The sequence below is a fragment of the Lynx canadensis genome, chromosome D3 (assembly GCF_007474595.2).
Source record: "Lynx canadensis isolate LIC74 chromosome D3, mLynCan4.pri.v2, whole genome shotgun sequence".
NCBI classification, from domain to species: Eukaryota; Metazoa; Chordata; class Mammalia; order Carnivora; family Felidae; genus Lynx; species Lynx canadensis.
In genome coordinates, this window is record NC_044314.2 from 90,562,981 (window position 1) to 90,583,109 (window position 20,129).

The following is a 20,129-nucleotide window of genomic DNA, read 5'->3' on the forward strand; positions in this document are numbered from 1 at the left end:
CACTTGCAGTGACACAGGGCGCTGGCCTCGCCTCTGGCTCGCCTCCCAGAGGCTCACTGTCCGATCCTACAGTAAACCCGTAAAACCCGTCTCAAGGGAAGAACCTCGCCTTCCTGGCGAGCCAGCACGGAGCCAGGCTTCCAGTCGATACTCGGTGGATGTCTGTCGAGAGACCGTCTACCTCGTTCCGACCGACGGAGCCGACCGGTCTGCAGACTTCCCGGGGGGCGCCGTGGGACATTGTGCCGAGCTGGGGGGAGGTGCGCGGGGGCTTTGGAGGGAGCGCGTGCCAGCCGTCCGCCATTCCCTGCCCTCCTGTCACCCTGTGACCCCTCCACACTGGCCGGTTTCCAGGACCCCATGCCAGCCGGCTTCTGGCTACGTTCAGCTGGTGGGAGGCCCGGGCGAGAGACTCAAGTAAGAAGGAAGGAAGGGGTCGGGGCGCTGTCTCGGGCGCTGGGTCCTTCCCTGTGGCTCCGGCTCCTCCCGGAAGCTGTCCGCGTGGCTGCAGGGGTGACCGAGCTCCTGGTGGCACCACCCCCACCCGCTGCGAGAAGAGCTTCCTGCCAACGATAATCTCTCGGTGCTTCCCCATCCGTCTGCCTTGTCTGCCCACCCAACGCCTTTACAACTGCAGCGAAACCTCCTCGCGGAACTACCTGGCGTGGCCTCGATTTCCTGACTGATGAGCACAGAGCGAGCAGGATCTGGGAAACCGAGTCCTCCCGGGGCTGGGTGGGGCTTCCCACAGCGCTGGGAGAGCCGGGCAGGGAGGGAGGGTGGGTGCGAGGGTCTGCGTTCGACTTTGCCCTCTTGCTGCTGCTGAGTTTGCTATGAAATAAGTCTCTGTATTGGAATCTAGTCCCTTTAGAAAACAAAAAACAATGAGCATTTTTTCTTCACCCTGGCTGCACTTAGAGATACCCTAAGAAGATTTATCAGAAAACCAAAAAAAAATGATTTCCCCTCTGGTGCTTCCAGACTCAGTATTCTTGCTGGGATAGACCAGTTGGATCTGAAGGGGAGAGAGGAGAAGGTGTTATTTATGTATGTATGTATGTATGTATTTATTTTTCTTAACGTTTATTTATTTTTGAGACAGAGAGAGATAGAGCATGAGCATGGGAGGGGCAGACAGAGAGGGAGACACAGAATCGGAAGCAGGTTCCAGGCTCCCACCTGTCAGCACAGAGCCCGACGCGGGGTTCGAACCCACGAACCGTGAGATCGTGACCTGAGCCGAAGTCAGACGCTCAATCGACTGAGCCACCCAGGCGCCCCAGGAGGTGTTTTTTAAAAGGCACTGGGGTTTTTTGAACATGTAGATTGCTTTGGGTAGTATCAACATTTCAGCAATATTTCTTCTCCCGGTCCACATCAGAGTGGCTGATGTCAACCACTTAGCAAACTCAGCAAACAACAGATGTTGGCGAGGATGTGGGGAAACAGGAGCCCTCCCGCACTGTTGGTGGGCATGTGAACTGGTGCAGCCGCTCTGGAAAACGGTGTGGAGGTCCCTCAAAAAGTTACAAATAGAACTGCCCTACGACCCAGCAATTGCACTACTAGGCATTTAGCCCAAGGATCCAAAAATGCTGATTCGAAGGGGCACGCGCACCCCAACGTTCATAGCAGCACAATCGACAACAGCCAAAGTATGGAAAGAGCCCAAATGTCCATCGATGGATGAACGGATAAAGAAGATGTGGAGTATATATACAATGGAGTATTACTCGGCGAACAAAAAGAATGAAATCTTGCCATTTGCAACTACGTGGATGGAACTGGAGGGTGTTATGCTGGGCGAAATGAGTCAGTCAGAGAAAGACAGATATCACATGCTATCACTCGTATGTGGAATTTGAGGAACTCATGAACACAGGGGAAGGGAAGGAAAAATAAGATAAAAACAGCGGGAGGCAAACCATAAGAGACTCTTCAATGCAGAGAACAAACTGAGAGTTCCTGGGGATGAGGAGGTGGGGGGGGGGTGGGCACTGAGGACACTTGTCGGGATGAGCCCTGGGGGTCACATGTAAGTGATGAATCAGTGGGTTCTACTCCTGAAGCCAAGACTACACCGTATGTTAGCTAACTTGAATTTAAACAAAAAATTTAAAATGCAATGAATAAAAGCCTTGGTGTTTTGTAAAAGCTCACTAAGTGATTCTATCACACAGCTGGGTCTGAGGATATTAGATAAGTGGGCAGGGATTGTTTGTGTAGCTTTTCCCTGAGTAGGGGTACTGTGCCCCCCCCCCCCGCCAGTAAAAAGGGAAGTGGGAGCGCAACAATTAGACTCCTTTCTCCACTCCGGTGCGACCTGCCTGCTTGGAAAATGACCAGGGACGAGAGCAGAGAGGCCCCACGAGGTGTGGCATCTGCGTTCTCTCTGGTCGGTCTCCTCCCTGTGTCTTTAGCCTAATACTTGGGGAACTGATACCAGGCTTGGGGGAGCTCCTGTGGAGGCCCGTGACCCACTGTGGACGCGGTGCCTTCACTCCGCGTCCGCGGCGTGGGAGGACGGTGGCTAGCCCAAAAAGCAGATGTTTGGCGAGCGTTCGATGGGCGGACGGCTCGGTGCTGAGCGGAGCACGCCTGCCATTTTGCAAAAACATCCCCCGTCTCCTCCGGTTCCTCGAGTTCGAACAGTTCTCGCTGTGCCACTGAGACCCTCAACTCATCAATTACAAACATTAACTGTAAATTATACTTTTGCATAGTTAATTCAGCCTCTCATTATGTATTTAGTGGAGCTCAGCAGGCATAAAATTCAATAGCAAGCTTTGGAGCAGCTCCAACTCCTGTCTTCTGTGATATTTGGAAAATGCGAAGTTTTAGTAGTGGACCTTGGAGCGTGTCTTTCCTGGAAGGTCTCCAATGGGCTCTGCTTTTGGCTTCGCTCTTGGAAGGAGTTCAACCCTTCTGGGAAGGCTGATAGCTTCAAAGGATGCGTCTGCCCCCCTGTCTCCACCAAGCAGAGGCTCTTCCTCCTTCCTAGAGTCGAAATTAATATTAACCTGACCAGTGGAAGGAAAGAAAAGTGTGAATATCAGCGCACTTGGCTCCTGGAGCCATCACTCATTCATTATTCATTCAACAAATATTTACTGAGCACCTCCTATGGTCAGCGCTGTGATGTATCATGAGGATAGAACAGTGAGCGTTGAGAAGAGGGAGGCAGATGGTAAATGACCAAATGCATCTAAATGTCTAATGTGTCGTGTGGCAATACAGATAAAGTGGCTGAGTGAGCCGTGCATAATAGGGCGAATGCAGCGGTGGGTGAGCCATCAAGACGTCTGGGGCAAGCAAGTGCAAAGGCACTGAGGTAGAAAGAAGCTTGGTGTCTTTGAGTAATACTAAGGAGGCCAAAATAGAAAAATCCGGGAAGAAAATGGTAGACAGGGAACAGTGTAGGGAGAGAGAGAGACACTGAATTATCAAGATATGGAGGATGAAAGTTACTTCCCAATTGCTAATCCCGAGGAGAGGCTCAGAATTGTCAGTCAGTGAACGTTTGTTACACCATATTCAACAATCTGCAACCTCTAGTGTGCGAAACAATGTATACAACTCTCTTCCTTCATCTGTCCTTGCGCCTTAAGCCCCCCTGCTGCTCCGTAGCAGAAAAATTAATCTGGTTGATTCCAAGCTTGCCGAGGCATTTCACATTCAAACACAGCCCGGCAGTTTGTCAAGCTTTGCCTGACCTTCTTCAATATTAGCCCAGTGGGAAGAGTTGGGTGACTGTGGACTATGGAATTGGGTCTTCAGATAGATGTTCCCTCTTCTGGCTTCATCCACAGGGATGCCACCCTGTGCTGGGCGTGGTCATCGTTTGATGTTGATGTTCATGAGGTTTCCAGGCTTCTACCTGACCTCTGAGAGCACCCCAGGTGCCCCTCTGCGGGAGACTGAGGCCAGGTTGGGGTCCGCCTCTGTTCTGTCAGCGGACTTCAGTACCTTCCCTGGAACTCGGTGAAAATTCTGCCGCTCCCCTGCGCCACTCAGGGCCTTTGGGGGCCAGGCAGTGGGGTGGACTCCTCCTCCTCCCTGCTCCTTGCACCCCAAGCTGATTCTGTTCAACCTCTGCCATATCCCGCTGGGAAAGCACAGAGGATAATCGAAGGTCTCGAAAGAACTGTCAGGGCCCACATCCCCTCTCTGTTGCTGTGTAACAAACTGTCCCAAGTTCGTTATCTTCAAACAACTCTAATTTGTCATAATAAATAGGACACCCATGGGCAATTCCTCTGTTGTTTTTCCCTAGACTCTCTTATAGAGCTCAATGTATTCGGTAGAGTACTTGGAGATAGGATGGCTGGGCCTCTCTGTCTCCACGCGGTCTTGTATCTGGGCATCCCCACGACCCAACTGGGTCTGACGGGATGGGCCCAGTGCTTTCCCCTGGGGGTAGGGACCACCATGGTGGCACCAGGAAACCCACCGTGGTGCTGCAGAACCCTAAGAATGTCGTACGGGTCCATGCCTCTCCTACCCAGACCTCCGAGGTCCTCTTGGCAGCTGTATTTCTTGAAGTGTGACCCAATTTAGCTAAAATTTCAGCTGCTTGCCAACTGATATAGCATACATTCCTGGCGTGTTAGGTTCGGGAAACTGCAGCGTGCATGGAAAATAAAAGCTAGCAGGAAAGCATTCCACAACTGTGCCATTGTGTGGCCCAGAGATCCCTGGAGCCAATGGAAGTCAGGGGAGGATCCCACAGGGATCGAGAGGAACTGGGCACCTTCCTGCTTTCTCCTCACCTATCAAGGGTTCTCCTTGGCCCACAGTTTCGTTCAGCTTACCCATGTCCCTCTCACAGACCCCAGTTTATTTTACTAATTGGATTAGTTGCCAACATTTACACAGCTGTGTGCCAGGCTCCCAGGGTGGTTAAGCTTGCACATTTATGTGCCTGAATATGCACAATACCCTGCAAGACCAGAGTGTATATCCCCATTTCAGAGATGAGGAAACTGACACATGAGAGATATGCATAGTGACCCCAGGCTAAGTGTGGGATTCATATCCGAGGCTTTGCCTCCAAAACCTGGGCTCACACTTACCCGTCATGCTGTAGCAAGGAAAATAAGTGACAGGATGTTCTCCAGCCAAATCCAGGGGCAGAGTGGACGTGAATCTGACACCCAGTGGGGGGACGTTGGGTTAGGACCTGGGGGGCTTGGGTACGGTCCTGTTTTCCCCCCACCTGCTGCCTTCAGCAAATCCCAGGTCTTGTGACCCCAAGAGGACAAAGGTTTGCAAGTCCTTCTAGGTTACTGAACAGCAGAAATATTATAGTGGTAACATAGTTGCGATTGTGTGTTCTAAGCTCTACACGCGTGCTGTACCATTTATCCCTGCACATTTATCCCTGCAGTAGCCTCGTGAGGTCGGCTTAGCACAAATCAAGAAGCCAGTTCTCACAGAGGTGAAATTAGCGGTTCTCACACCTTGCTGCGTATTAGAATCATCTGCAGAGTCCCTAAGAATTCCCGGTTTCACTCCAGACCAGTGAAGGTAAGATCCCAGAGGTGGGACTCAGACATCAGAATTTTTTAAACCTCCTCCACCAAGTCATTCAAGATTGCCACCAAGGCTGAGAACTGAAGGGTTAAGTAACTCACCCGGGATCGTTCCCAACCCCACTGAGGAGCAAAGTCAGAAATCAAACCTGTGTGTCTGATTTCAGAGCCCGTGGTGGTCGTAACACCTACCCAGAACAATTGCTACATAGACACCGGGAAGCAAAAAAGTAATAATAATTTACAAGTGAAGTGCTTGGAAGTCACAGAGAGAGAAACTTTTTGTGGGGAGCTGTAATTGCTGATGCCGTGGCCGCACATTAAAATCACCTGAGCATTAAAAATCCTAGTGTCTGAGTGTCACCTCTTGAGATTCTGATTCCATTGGTCCAGGGTAGACCCAGGTATCAATCATTTTTCCCTTACTCTCTGCAGGTGATTCTAACATGCAGCCGAGTCTGAAAGCCCTGCTTTGTAGGACGAGAAGGCTCAGATTGTTTTCATGAGGGCTGCGATTCTCCTCTGAAGCACTGTCATCGGTACCAATGGGATTTGCAGGAGAACGCTCGCAGTAGAGAACTCACTTTCCTCACCCCTTCATACATGTATCCGCTCCTATAACATTTCAGGCTTTGGGGGCTGACACAGAGAGAAGGTGAATGTTTCTTTTTTAAATCCAAACTCCTAATCTAGTTCAAAGGTGCTTGGGAACAGAGCAACCTTCCTGGCTTTTCTTCCCCTGTCTGTCATGCACTGTTAACATGCATCTTTCCCTATGTGCTAATTGCAGACAGCAAGGACGAAAGATCCTTCCTCGCTGCCCTGGTATCTTTTAGGGTGTGTTATCTTAGCCATTCGGATTTCTCCACTCAGCCCTTTGAGCGTGGGCTTCTGATGCAAAAACAATCCAGGACAGTAGAAAATTAGTTGTGGCACCATCAGTTTTGATGACAGAACAACTGGTTTTGTCCCAGGCTCTGGTCTTTTAAGTTTCCTTTGCTCCCACCTACTCTCCATGTCTTTCTCTCCACACTTTTTCGTAATTTTGAGGCATTTGGTAAGTTCCCTTTTCTTTGCCAGTCAACCCAAGGTGACTTCTGTTCCTTGCAACTCATATCCCGACGTGATTCCTTCAGCACCATGGAGAGCTCTTGGAGGTCCGTTGGGCATCCGTGTTGACATCGGGGTCAATGAACTATCTAATAAAGTCTTCCTGGAAGGGAAGCGGGTGTCCTTTGCCTTCATGAAATTCGCATGAAGCAGAATGCATAAAATGAAAGCCCGGGCTGAATGACTCTGTTCTCCTGGACTGGCTTCCCTATTCTAAGGTTGATTTCTTCATTTTGTTAGCCTCATTTGTTTCTGTCAACAGTGGCTTTGAAATCCCATACACCCCATAGTGGGGAAGGGGAGTCCTGATGGTGCCATAACACACCCCCCAGACTCCATTTTCTTATGAGATAGAGTTCAGTCGCTAAAAGGTTTGGTAAATTGGGTTTCCACAGGTCCAAACTTGATTATGACTATTGGGGGAATTTATTTGTTTTTGAGTAAGAGCTTTTTTTAAGCCAATTTTGAAAATTTCTTTCAAGAGTTACTGCAATAAATCTACACTATTGATTTAGCAAGTGGTGGTTCTTAGGCACTCTCTGGAGTCACTTAAGTGTTTAAATTCTTCTCTTTATTACTCCAGCAGTACCACTGGCCCCAGATGGGCAGACATGCAGGGCTCTTGGGCCCTTCAAGGCAAAAGCTTAGCAGAGATTTCCATCAGCTCAGAGACAGCAGGAGGGCACTGACGACGGACAAAACCACACACAGATTTCTTCCTTTCTTGGTCTCCATCTGCCAGCGGAAGTTGTGATACCGTGGTATCGTGTCTGACGGGGACAGCTATGGAGTAAACGCGAATCCGAATAAATCCCAGATGGCAATGAATGGTGGAGAATTATGTCTCTACTGTGGCTTGTTCTCAGGGACTCCTGGACCAGCCCTGAGGGGCATGTTTTAAAGGTGGCTTCAGGCAGTCAAATCTCAAGTCACTGAGCACAAACACAGTGCCAAGTTGTGCTAAAAACAAGAACAGTTAACGTTTGCTGATGTTCGCTAGTGCGAAAGCATTCTAAGTGTGTGACACCCGTTGGCTCATTTCCTTATTCTCACACCAACTCTGTGAACTGGGAACAAGTCGCATCTCCAGTTTGCAAACAGGGAAAAGGATGCCGAGTTGCCCAAAGGTACCGAGCTGGTGGAGCCAGGATTTGAACTCAGGACGCACAGCGCGCTCGATCGTAACGCTTGCTGTGTTTCCTTGGCAGAGTCTCGCGTGACAGTCTTGGCTCCACCCCCCTGGTTCCCTCCTCCCTCCCGTCTCTTGCTTCTGCCTTCCTACCTTTCCCCTCCTTCTCTTCCTTCCCTCGTGCCTTGTTTTCTTCTCCATCCTTTACATAAGTACTTCTTGGAGGCCCAATATTACAACACGTAGGGGTGGAGTTGCTTTTGGTGCTGCAGGGGTGACGTTAAGGACCAACTCCAGTCCCACGGCCACCGCTGTCACTGCCCCTTGGTATGCTAAGGGTCCTGGGGCCACAGTTTGGAAATCATCCCCCTGCATTGTCTTCAGGGCCCCATCGTCCAACGAGCGTGGCCCTTTTTTGCAATGCCGCCTCCAGAAGACAGGGATGCCATCTTCCTGAGCCAGAGACCACCAGCAGAGATGCAGATTTGAGCGACATCACGGCTAAAAGGTTGAGGTTCTTATATTTTAAAATTCAGACATTTTATAGAAAAACTCCAGGAAAAAAAAAAAACCCTTCATGATCCACAAGGCAGCGGTTGGCGGGAGCGAGGAGGCCACGTATCCTTTCAGATGAGCAGAGCCGGACCACAGGCACCATGTGGCTTTCTCCCCTAAGCGCCCCTAAAGTCTCACGTTTCAAACTGTGGCTCAATTCACTTTACTGTGGGCATGTCACATTATGTAGATTTTAGTCCCACAGAAGTGAACCGACGAAGGAGTCGATTCTTTCCTCCCAAAGGAATTCCTCGTCTGGAGTCAGAATGTTTCATCCCGAGCCTCCCTGGGGTGCACCTCACTGTCGGGCCGGGCTTGTCGCGTCTGTTCCCGAGATCCCTGCCGACACGGGCCAGCTTCCTGCTCCTCTCGGCCGGAGGTCTCCAGCCCCCTGCAAAACTGTGTCAACCTTGTGCCCCCAGCACCACCCTGATGCCACTCTGACCCGGGATTCTGCACAGCTCCGGGGAAAGCTGGAGTTTCCCCCACACTGTGGCTCCTAATTGTTTTTCCATCTTGAAACCAAGAGTCAGCATGAGAGGGGGGCTGTGGCAGGTTCCCGATGGGCACCTGGCCAGGCGCTGCCTTCCGCCCCTGGTTGAGCACCACGTGGTGCAAAACCCCTCCTGGGTGCAGGGACCTGAGAAAGTGCTCTGCTCCGGCATTTGTGCAAAATAGGAACCACAATTACCTCCGGAAGGGATTTTATTGGGATTTGAAATAATATATGCACGGGACCTGGTCCAGTGCCTGGTACGCAGAGAACATTTCATACACGGTGGCTTGTTGTCTTTATTTTTTTTTAATTTTTTTAAATACTTATTTCTTTTTGAGAGACAGAGCGCAAGTGGGGGTGGGGCAGAGCGAGAAGGAGACACAGAATCGGAAGCAGGCTCCGGACTCCGAGCTGTCAGCACAGAGCCCGACGTGCGGCTCGAACCCATGAGCCGTGAGATCGTGACCTGGCTGAAGTCGGACGCTTAACCGACTGAGCCACCCAGTTGCCGCTTGTTGTCTTTATTCTTACGTTACCTTGAGAATACCTCAGGAAAGTCACCTGTCGCCCGCAAAAACCATATAACACGATATCTTTCAAAGTCGCAAAGGCAAGCTCCGCGTCTCTTTTCTCTTGTCCGGCACTGAGACCCCCTTTCGCACAATTGCAGCGGAAGAGGACGCAGCTCGGGTTGAGTTGAGCTGCCCCTTCCGCATTCCAGTGTCCTACCTGGAGAAGGGGAAGGCCATCATTTCAATCGTCTAGATGACGGCACTTAGTCTCAGTAGGTGGTGTCGGCTGCTGTGATGCTCAAAATAGAGTTTTCTAAGAAAATGAAGATGGGCGCAGGTTGAGGCACGTCGCAGACTCCAGCACATCCCAGTGGGGCCACAGCAGGGTCTTGGGGCTTTTGTCTCATCCGTGACCAAGGAAGATAGACTGAGCAGAGTCTATGAAGCAACCACTGGACGTCTCCAGCGTACTCAGCCCGTACCCAGCTCTGCCGAGGAAGGAGATGCCCGTGCGAGGGTTCTTGCTAACAGAGCACAGTTGACCCCCTGACGTAAAGCCCCGCCTGTCGCCCAGGGAAGAGACAGACTGGGCCAGAGCAGGTGGGAAGGATTTCTGGGGGCCGAGTCGAGCAGGCTCAGGTCCCTGCAGGCTTAGCTGCCGGACCAAGTGTGACTCTCTTAGTTTGGAAACATTCCAGACTCCAGACACTTCTTCCTCATTTTCCAAGGCAAGTCGTCCGTTCTTGAGATTGCACAGCTCATGGACGGATGCACCAGACAACGGATTTGTGTTCCCTCCCACAGGGGTATCCAGCATCCCGTAAACCGTGGTTTTCTCGGTACCCCTTCCCGCCCGGAGAGCACGAGGCAGATTCCCGAGTCCCGGGGGGCTTTGGTCAGTGCAGCCACCTCCCCGTCACCTCCTCCCCCAGCTGCCGAACGGGGCTGAGGGTGATGGGCTGGAGAATTAGCCTTCTGACTGCTGAGCAAGCCCCCCAAAGATCGGGTAGGTGTGTCCTTATCACCCCAGCAAAGGGAAGGGTTTCTCTAGCAACTCGTCATAGTGGTACCGGCCTCTGTTTGGGGTGCAGGGTTGTTGTTTTTAAGTTTATTAATTTATTTTGAGAGAGAGAGAGAGAGAGAGAGAGAGAATGACAAGCGGGCTCTGCACCATCAGCACAGAGCCTGGTGCAGGGCTTGAACTCCTGAACTGTGAGATCGTGACCTGAGCCGAGATCAAGAATCAGACACTTAACTGACTGAGCCACTGGGGCAGCCCTGGGGTGCAGTTGGTAAGCAGACCTGTTTCCCTCTCGACGTGCCATGGAAAATTCCCCTCGATTCCCTGGGAAACACGTGGGACGCCAGCCTGCGATAACTGCCGTCGGCTGCCCGGCCCCCCACGTTCCGGAGCACAGCACGCGGGCAAGCGGGCACTGCGGGCCCTCCGCTGCCCGGCCTTCCGGCTCACCAGCATCCTGCCCCGCAGACTCCGCTGCGTGCCTGGAAAGCCTCCTTCCTGCCTATTTCCAGCAACGGCGATTCTATCGATTCGGCAGTTCCACAGAGCTCTCCCGGTTCCCTTTCTCTGACCTCCCGCAACAAGGGCTGGTGTAGGTGATAAATACTCGAGGCTCTGCAGGCTTCCTACAGCCTCACACCGCTACTCGGCCCCGCTCCTGCAGCACGAAAGCGGCGGAGGCGAAACGCAGAACCCACCCAGGGCCGCGTTCCAGCCAAACGGTTCACGCAGACGGGCGGCAGGCTGGATTCGACTCACGGGCCGTGGTCTGCCGACCCCCTCACCGGAGAAACTCGCTCGCTGGGTGCCTCGTGACCCCACACTTGGCCTCCGGCTGCCGTGGAGAGCACAGGTTCAGGCATCCGGAGATGCCGCCTTCGCTCTGACCCTGCGGGGTCGTGACCAAGCCGATTCCCCCTTCGGGGGCCTTCGCCGCGGTGTCTGAAAAAACAAGAAGTTTGGACGGTCGCGGGTTCCCAAAGCGTCACACCCGCTGGGGCAAGCTTGCTAACGAGACACGTGTCTGGGCTCACCTCGGATTCAGGGTGTTGATCGGGACGCCTCGTGGGAAACCAGAGTCCCGCTAGCTACGGGCCCCTCCGTCGAGGCACAAGAGGCTGTGTCCGGGTGTGCGAGGCAGGTCACGCGGTCTCCAGGAGAGCCGCCGCGATGAGCCAGCGAGGCAGCCGGGAGGACACCGGTGGAGAAAAGCAGCAGCTGCGTGGAAACCTGGCACCAGCCGCCGGCACAGTGACCGAGGGCTGTTCGCGGGAGGTGCCCCCGCCCCTGCCCGGAACTGCTCACGTCCTCCGAGCTGCCGCGTTGTCACGGCCCCCCCCCGCCTGCATCCCCAGCCCCCTCAGCCCTGCATCCAGGCGCCGAGGGCCCTGCTGTGATTGTCGGCCCCTACAGGACGGGAGGAGACGCCAGGGCGGGTCAACGGTGGTGAGCGAGCCACCTGCCACGACGGGCTCACCCGCCGAACTCAGCTCAAAGGGAGTCTCTTTAGTCCAGAGTTCCCCAGGCTCTTTCTGCAGGGGTGAGGCCGCGGGATTCGCTGCTTGTCCGAGGAGCTGGTACAAACCGGCCCAGACACCTGTGAACACCCAGCGCTCCAGACTCTGCCCGGTTCCTCCCTCGTGGGGGCCGCTCCCTCCGTCCCAGCCGCCGCGCCCACGCCCCGACCCCGGCAGGTGTCTGCTCTCTCCTTAGACGCGAGTTACAGCCCGAAGGAGAGGAAAGGGCCCTCGCACGGAACACGGTCAGCTAAAAGCCATTTATTTCCTTTGCTCCCTCCCTTCCAGAAGCAGCAGCTCATTCGGCGAGGTCGTGCAGATGAACTTCGAAATAGCCAGCTTCAGCAGCCTCTCGGGGACGCAGCCTGTCACCTGGCAGGTGGAGTACCCACGGACGGCGACCACCGACACGGCCGTGTCCGAGATCTTCATCAGCCAGAAGGACCTGGCGGCCATCGTCCCCCTGGCCACGGTAAGGGACCTCGCCTGCGCCCCGGGGGGCCTCCCCTCTGTCCCAGGACGCGCGCTGCCTCCAGGGGCTCCAGGGCACTGGCACCTCCCTGTGCCTTGAGGAGGGGCCGTAGCCTCAGCCTGGCCTCTCTCAGCCCAGGTTACTGCCCTGCGACCCTCACCACGCTCGCTGCAGCCCCATCCCGGTTCGCCATGTGCTTGATTTCCCTCCAGTTGTGCTCCTTGTTTTTCTTGTTACCTTCTGCTCCTTTTGTCGGGTTCCCATAAACACGTTGTAGTCTTGGCTTCAGGAGCAGAACCCAGTGCCCATCCCCCATCTAGCCCGCTCCCCCTCCATAAACCCTCAGTTTGTTCTCTGTATTTAAGACTCTCCTAGGGTTTGCCTCCCTCCCTGTTTTTATCTTATTTCTCCTTCCCGTCCCCCGTGTTCATCTGTTGTGTTTCTCAAATTCCACCTGTGAGTGAAGTCATCTGATAGTTGTCCTTCTCCTCCGGACTTATTCCATTTAGCATAATACCCGCCAGTCCCATCCACGTTGTTGCAAATGGCAAGATTTCATTCCTTTTCATCGCTCAGTAGTATTCCACTGTGCATATACACCACATCTTCTTAATCTATTCGTCATGCGTTCCTTTGGGCTCCTTCCATAATTTGACACAGTGACCAGGGACCTGTTAGGGTGAGACGCTATAAACAGTGGGGTACAGCACCCATGTGAATCGGCATTTTGGTGTTCTTTGGATAAATACCTAGAGTGCAATTGCTGCATCGTAGGGTGGTTCTACGTTTCATGTTTTGAGGGACCTCCACACTGTTTTCCAGAGCAGCTGCGCCAGTTTGCGTTCCCACCAGCAGTGCAAGAGGCTCCTTTTAAACAAATTTTTTAATGTTTATTTATTTTGAGAGAGAGAGAGAGAGCAGGGGAGGGGCAGAGAGAGAGGGAGGAAGAGAATCCTAAGCAGGGTCCGCAATGTCAGTGCAGATCCCGACGTGGGACTTGAACTCACAACCGTGAGCATGACCTGAGCCAAAATTAAGAGTCAGATGCTTAATCGACTGAGCCACCCAGGCGCCCCTCTGCTCCTTGTTTATAAGGAAGCGTCAGGCCCCTCTGTATGTTAGTCGGATAAGCGAGGCAAGACTACCGCCACAAACAACCTCAGAAACTCAGGTGCTCAGCACAACACAAGTTATTCTTGCTTATATTTCATGGAGCAAATGGTAGGGGGCTCTGTTCCGGGCCATGTCTCAGGGGCATCACCATCTTGTAACTATGACATCAGGAACATGTGGCCTTCACGGTCTCTGGGACAGAGGAACGGACATGTGGAAAGTCACATGCGAGCTTCTCTAAGCGATGGCATGGAAATGACGTGGGACTTTCCACACCCACGCGGCTGGTCACAGGGAGTCCCGTGGCCCCATCAGGTTTCCAGAGGGCTGGGTGAGCACCACCGTGGGGCAGGTCAACACGTCATTGACCCGCGTGGGTCACAGTGCGAACCCGTGCCGTGACTTCTGGCTCGACCCTGTGGCTGCTGGAAATGAGCCCGGGAGAGAAAACGGTGAGAAGGTAGATGGCACTTTTGCTCCGAGGTCTCTCACCTAGCACGCTGGGACTTTGTCCAGGGCCATCCCTGAGCTCGGCTTTGCTCCACGTAGGGATGCTTTGCCAGGAGGTCCAAGAGGATGGCGTTTCAGAGGCGCGTGGTTCAGCTTCCACTGTCTTTGCCGGAATTCTCCCTCCCTCACACGGAGCCTGGCGCACATATTGCAAAAGCAATTTCTGTTCAGCTTTGGGATGAGCAGGCTTCACTGATACCAAGTTGGGAAATCCATCAATTAGGATTCTTTGGGTTACATGCGACCAAATGCTACCCAGTTGGCTTAAGCACAGCGAGAATGTGCCGGCCCGTGTGACTCAGAATCCAGGATCCGTCCTGGCCTCGGGTCCGCCCGATCGGACCCAACTCTGTCTCCGGGACTCCGTTTCTCTGCCTCTTGGCTTCCCTGAGTCTGCGCACGGTGGCAGCGTGGCAGCCAATACTCTCGCCAAGTGGTTCAAGCCTCGAGCCCAGGAAGATCAGCCAACTCATTTCCAGAAAGCGCGACCAAGGTCTCGTTGCCAGGACTGCTCCTGTGGGGTCCTGCTGTCTGCCCGAGGCGGTCGCCGTGGCAGGGACGCTACATGCCCAGAGTGTGCGTGGCCTGGAACGGATGCCGTGGACGTCCCCTCCCGCCCTCGCCCCGCCCACCTCCTCACGCACTGGCACGTTATCACCTGAGAGTTCTGTCTCGCCTGCAAAGCCGTCCTTCCCGCCTGCGCGGCAGGACAGACGCACCGAGGAGTTTGCATGTCCCCATCCAAGGAGCCCTCTCCCCCGCGACAAACGGGAGTTGGCACGGACTTATTCCAGCGCCCTGGGCCCTCCCGTGGGTCAACGCAGCTCGACACGGCGCCTTCCCCCGCCCGGTGGTTCTGGCCGGACACCTCACGCTGTGGTCCCGAGTGCCCTGCTCTGTCTCACTTCCCCACCCCCTGGCTGAGGTTGTCTGCCCCTCCCAATAAACCACTTGCAATGGAATCCTTCTGGGAAGACCCAAACCAAGATGCGGGTCGACCGCACAAACCACATGAGTTTGAGAGCAGAGTGGTTTCCGGATCGTTTCACTAGAAAACACGAGAATGGACACCGGGCAGCAAACAGCACACGCGGCCCCTCCTAATATCTGACGGGCGAGGAGGCTGAGGTGCCTTTCCCAAGCAGTGAAGCCACTCTGTGCACAGGGAACCCACAGACTACAACCCCAGGGCCAAACCCAGCCTGTGCTCGCTTCTCTAAGTACAGATTGTTGGGGACGCAGCCACACCCGTCCATCCCTGACCCCTTCCGCTGGTCACAGGAGGAAGTGAGTAGTTGGGGCAGGTGCTGAGTGGTCCACAGCGCCCGTACTGCCAGCCCTTTCTGGAAAAAAAGCATCCGACCTCTGCTGAAGGAGACCCGAGAGGGTGATTTCTAAATGCTGGCTGAACGGGTGAACCACCCAGGAGGTTTAGAAATTGGTGCAGTGGGGGCGCCACCCTGACAAATTGAGTGCAGATCCCTGGAGGTGGGACCAAGCACCACCGGATGATTCCGTGGTGCAGCCACGGTTGGAGACGAGTCTCTCTTGGACTTCAAACGCCATTACTCTCACATTACTGTTACCAGGGCGCGTCGGTAAGAGCTGGTAAGCAAACGCGCTGAATCCCACGATGGACTCCAGGAAACAGATCAGAGCTCTTTGGGTTACACTCCCTGCCCACCCCACCCAACCCAACCCAAGCACGGCTCACGGAAGGTAAACGTCTAGGAAAGCGTTCTCACTCGTGTGCGCTCAGATCACCTGGAGACTCTTTGTGGAGGCAGGTTCTCATTCAGGAGGTCTGAGTGGGGTACTTTTATAAGGTCCTGAGTCGTGCCAGTGCTGCTGGTCTGGCGGACCAGACGTTGAGTGCTGACGATCGACTTGAGCGAAATTTGTCATCGGGGAAGGTGGCTTCCCTTCTGCTTTCCTCTTGTGTCCCTCCCGGTTAGAGTCACTTGCAGGAGGCTGTGCTGGGCGGTGCCACGCTGACATTTTCATGGCATCGGGTCCAGCAGGAGGAGAGCAAAAGACGCCTCGGTGCCAACACTCAAGCAAATCTCCCGGCACTGGCTCTGATTAGAACGGATTGGCTCGGCTCGGGTCGCGTGACCAACCTGAAGCCAGTCACTGGAGCCAAAGGGCGTGATGCTCTGATTGGAGGGGTCTGGGGGACTTGTCTTCCCGGAGCAGGTGTGGAGTCAGACTGAGAGCGGGTGGGCATGGTGCATGATGGGAAACTCTGGCTGCCCCTGGGAAAGGGGGAGCAGACAGACACAAAGAGCAGATCCTCACCACAGAAGGTATCATCTACCCCCAGGACCCGTTAATACGTTGAGGTCGGAGAATGATTGCTCCTGACTTCGCGTGTCCAAGAATAGGCATCAACAATGTATAGCCCGTGGGCCAGAGTCAATCCGCTGCCTGTTTCTTGTATACCGTGCAAGCTGGGAATCGTTTGTGTGTTTCCAAATAGCTACATTTTAAATAGTTATGTAAGGAGCGTTTTAGTACGCTCCATTTTGCCTCTCGGCCGGCAAACCCTGAAATACTTTCCATCTGGCCCCTCAGGGAGAAAGTTTGCAGGCTTACAACACGGAGCATCACCACCAGTTCTAGGGTGTAAGAGCCTGGCTCCTGTCCTACCTAGTTTAAACAGAGAAGGCATTCAGGGGCGCCTGGGTGGCTCAGTGGGTTAAGCCTCCGACTCTTGATCTCAGCTCAGGTCATGACTTCACGGTTCGTGAGATCGAGCCCCACATCAGGTTCTGTGCTTGGGATTCTCTCGCTCCCTCTGCCTCTGCCCCTTCCCTGCCTTGTGCCATCTCTCTCTCTCTCTCTCTCTCTCTCTCTCTCAAAATAAATCCACTTAAAACCATTTACAAGAAACAGAGAAGGCATCCAGATATGGTGAAAAGCAAAATCACGATAAGGATAGGAGATATTATTTTGTCCCACTTTCCAAGGGACAAGAAAGCCCTCTTTGGAGCGTGATGTGATTATTGGGGTTGTCGCGTTTTGGAAGATGGCATGACTACTGATGTCATACCCAGAATCCGTTTGTTGGCGAGTAACTGTGAGTGAATTCAAACTGGCTTCACCCAAACGATCTCTGACGGCCCCACATCTCCTCGCGGGGCACAGACCGCCGGCCCGTGTTCAGGTGCTCGTGTGACGTCATCCCCCGCAAGGTTGTTTTTTTTTTTCTAGATGAGAAATGTGTTTTGGTTTTGTTCTGTTTTTTCAAAAAGTAACTAGGAAGCAAATTCTTATCCTACCTGTTAGCGAGCCGACTGGTCAGGTCTGGGAAGTAAGTAAATCGTCTCCATTGTCGCTCATTCTGAAGAAAAACCGTCAGAAACCTAAGACAGAGGATCACCGGGTGGGCAGTGGGCCTCAGGGGGCACGGTGCTCACCTTAAAACCAGGCCTTCTCACGCGCCCTCCGAAATCCAGGGAGGGAGCTGGGAATGTGGTGATTCTTCAGGAGCCTTGGGTCCCTCTCAGCTGCAGGTTCCATCCGGCTCCCAGGGAGTCGGTGAGGTGAACGCGAGGCTGTGTCTCAGCTCTCCTGCAGAGGGAGCCGTCGAGGCAGGACCTCCAAAGCCACACTGTCCCTTGGCCCTACTGTAAGCCGGCGGGGGTAGAGGGGTGGTGGTCTCTTTTCGAGGATAAAGGGGCAGCGGAATCCATTCAAGCTCACGCCAAGCCCTCATGGTGTGAAGGCCACTGTGGATGTTCACCGTGAGGGGTCCTGGGAAACAGGCAGTGAACCGACAGGTCTGGCCCCCAGGGCTGGGGTGGGGGTGGGGCAGACAGCACACAGGTCGGTATCTCGTAGGACAGGACCAGGTAACCATAAGGCACTGCTGTGAAGACAGGGAATGCAGGAAAGGGGAGTGGAACAGCTATGCTGTTTCTATTTTCCCTGGCGTTGATTCCAAAATAAAAGACTAAATCCCATGCCTCGTCTGGAGAAGGCAGGAGCCCCTAATGTGGGCAGGTATAGGCAGAGGCCCTCTGCTCCCAGACTGACTGGCTTAGTCCCAGCCTGAGTTTCCTGGAAAGATTCACCCCGAATTTTGAACAGGCTTTTGGCCTCTGCAGACCTGAAATGAAATCATTTTCCTTGACTCCTGAAACATGGTGGGAACTCGGGTGTTGTTGGTTTTTTTTTCCTTATGTCAAGCTTTCAAGATTCCTAGAACGTGTCTACATCTCTCCGCATAAAATCAAATTGGAAATCAAGTGGCTATGGCCAGGGCTGTTTTTTTTTTTTTATTTATTTTTTTTTTTTTAATTTTTTTTTTTCAACGTTTATTTATTTTTGGGACAGAGAGAGACAGAGCATGAACGGGCGAGGGGCAGAGAGAGAGGGAGACACAGAATCGGAAACAGGCTCCAGGCTCTGAGCCATCAGCCCAGAGCCCGACGCGGGGCTCGAACTCACGGACAGCGAGATCGTGACCTGGCTGAAGTCGGACGCTTAACCGACTGCGCCACCCAGGCGCCTGGCCAGGGCTGTTTAAAGGAGAGATTTCTACTTGTTCTCATGTCTGCAGAATGATGATCTTAATCCTCACCTCTCCGGGGCGTCACGGAGATTCATTCGGGTCTGAGAGATCCCCGGAGCCCCTGGCCAAGCGTGTAGCAGGACAGGATTGCCGGGGGGGGAACGTCGGCAGTGGCTTGCCCTTGTGCTCTGCTCTGCCTCCGTGGACTGCCGCCCCCAGTCCCCCTGGACCTCTGGCTTCTGGTGGCGTTCAGCCAGTGGGAGGCACCACGGGAGACTGGACAGAGCAGAGAGAGACAGAGGCTCCTGTGGTGGGCTGAACCGTGACCCTGAGAAGCTGTGTCGGCATCCTAAATTCCTTCCAGTCTACCTGGTCCCCTCCCCATCTTGCTACAAACCCGCCAGGGCGTGGTCGTCTCTGTCCACAGCTCCTGTCCTGCAGGGGAATCTGTTTTCCCTGGCTCTCCTCCCTCTGGGCTCCCAGAACTGGCTGCCTTCCCTTGCCCCTGGATGTGGGGCTCCTAACAGCTCCCAGCTTCTCCATCCCTGGCCACTTCCATCGCTCCTGCCCGTGACTCTGTGGGGAGCCCCTCATCGCACACGCTGCAACCCGCCCCTTTGAGTGGGCCTTCCAGTTCCAGCCAGGACCCCGAGGGCGGCAGGCTCCGGGCTCCCTCCAGCTCTTCCCAGGGAGCACAGCACGGTCATCCGCAAAAGCGGACACGGCCAGGAAGTGGTCCTGACCACCGAAGGGTCGTCTTTCATCCTTGCTTCGTACAAAATTAACGCAGAAGGTACAGGGTAAAGGGATCTGCCGGGGTCCCTGAGCCCCACGGTTGGATTTGTCCAGCCGGCAGCCTCCTGCGGTGGCTTTTCCACGTCCTTTCCCTCGCTGAGTCCAGAGAACCCGGTGTGGGCAATGGGATGGGCATTAACAGGCAGGTGGCGTCGCAGAGATGCGCTTGGACCCGCCTGTCAATCTGCAAGTGATGAATGACTTCGCTCTGCGTCGGGATCCGTGGGGAAGTGTGTTGGCAATATCCTCTGGGTTCGAGAAGGCAACAGCAGGCATTTCAAAGAACCGAGAGACATCTCCTTTGACGGGGATTGCAGAATATTATTTTTAAAAGAGACAATAGATAAATAATGTTTTATTGTTTTCCAGAAACATCCTATCCTTGATATTCATGCCCCTCTTCCAACTTGGAAATTTTACATTGTGACTCCCTGGAGAGGGTGTTAAGGATGGCTTCAGTGCTCTCGGGCAATTGGAAAACGTTTGCTGGGTCGAAAAATAACTATATGGGCGGAATAAGTATTTCCTTGTCACAGCTGGAGATTTACTGTGGAATTCAATTTAGAAACACCCCTCCTTCCAACAGCCTGGCACCGGGCTCTGTCTAAAGAGGAAATCTGTGACTCATCCGAGGCTGCTTGGCCTTGGTAGGAATGTTTTCAGGGTGACCGATTCATTATCCGATGAGTGACCCCTTACCCACCACCTGGCACAGAAGAAGTGCTCAGACCGTGGCAATAGTCAGCGTTGGCATTCACACCAAGGTCGCCAGCAGCCGGGCCGGGTTTCCCCAGCAGTAAGGGAAGGGGTGCCATGGAGGGATGTTCGGGCCTCGTCCAAGTTTATACCTCC

General features: G+C 53.8%; 1 protein-coding gene across 1 annotated transcript in view; it reads left to right on the forward strand.

The window, feature by feature from the left end:
* TMEM132C (transmembrane protein 132C) overlaps positions 1-20,129 on the forward strand; it is a 308,963-nt gene that overhangs the window by 227,703 nt on the left and 61,131 nt on the right. Inside the window, exon 4 of the mRNA XM_030336575.1 lies at positions 12,160-12,343. Coding sequence (XP_030192435.1) covers positions 12,160-12,343 — 184 coding nt within the window. The remainder of the gene's footprint in view (positions 1-12,159; positions 12,344-20,129) is intronic.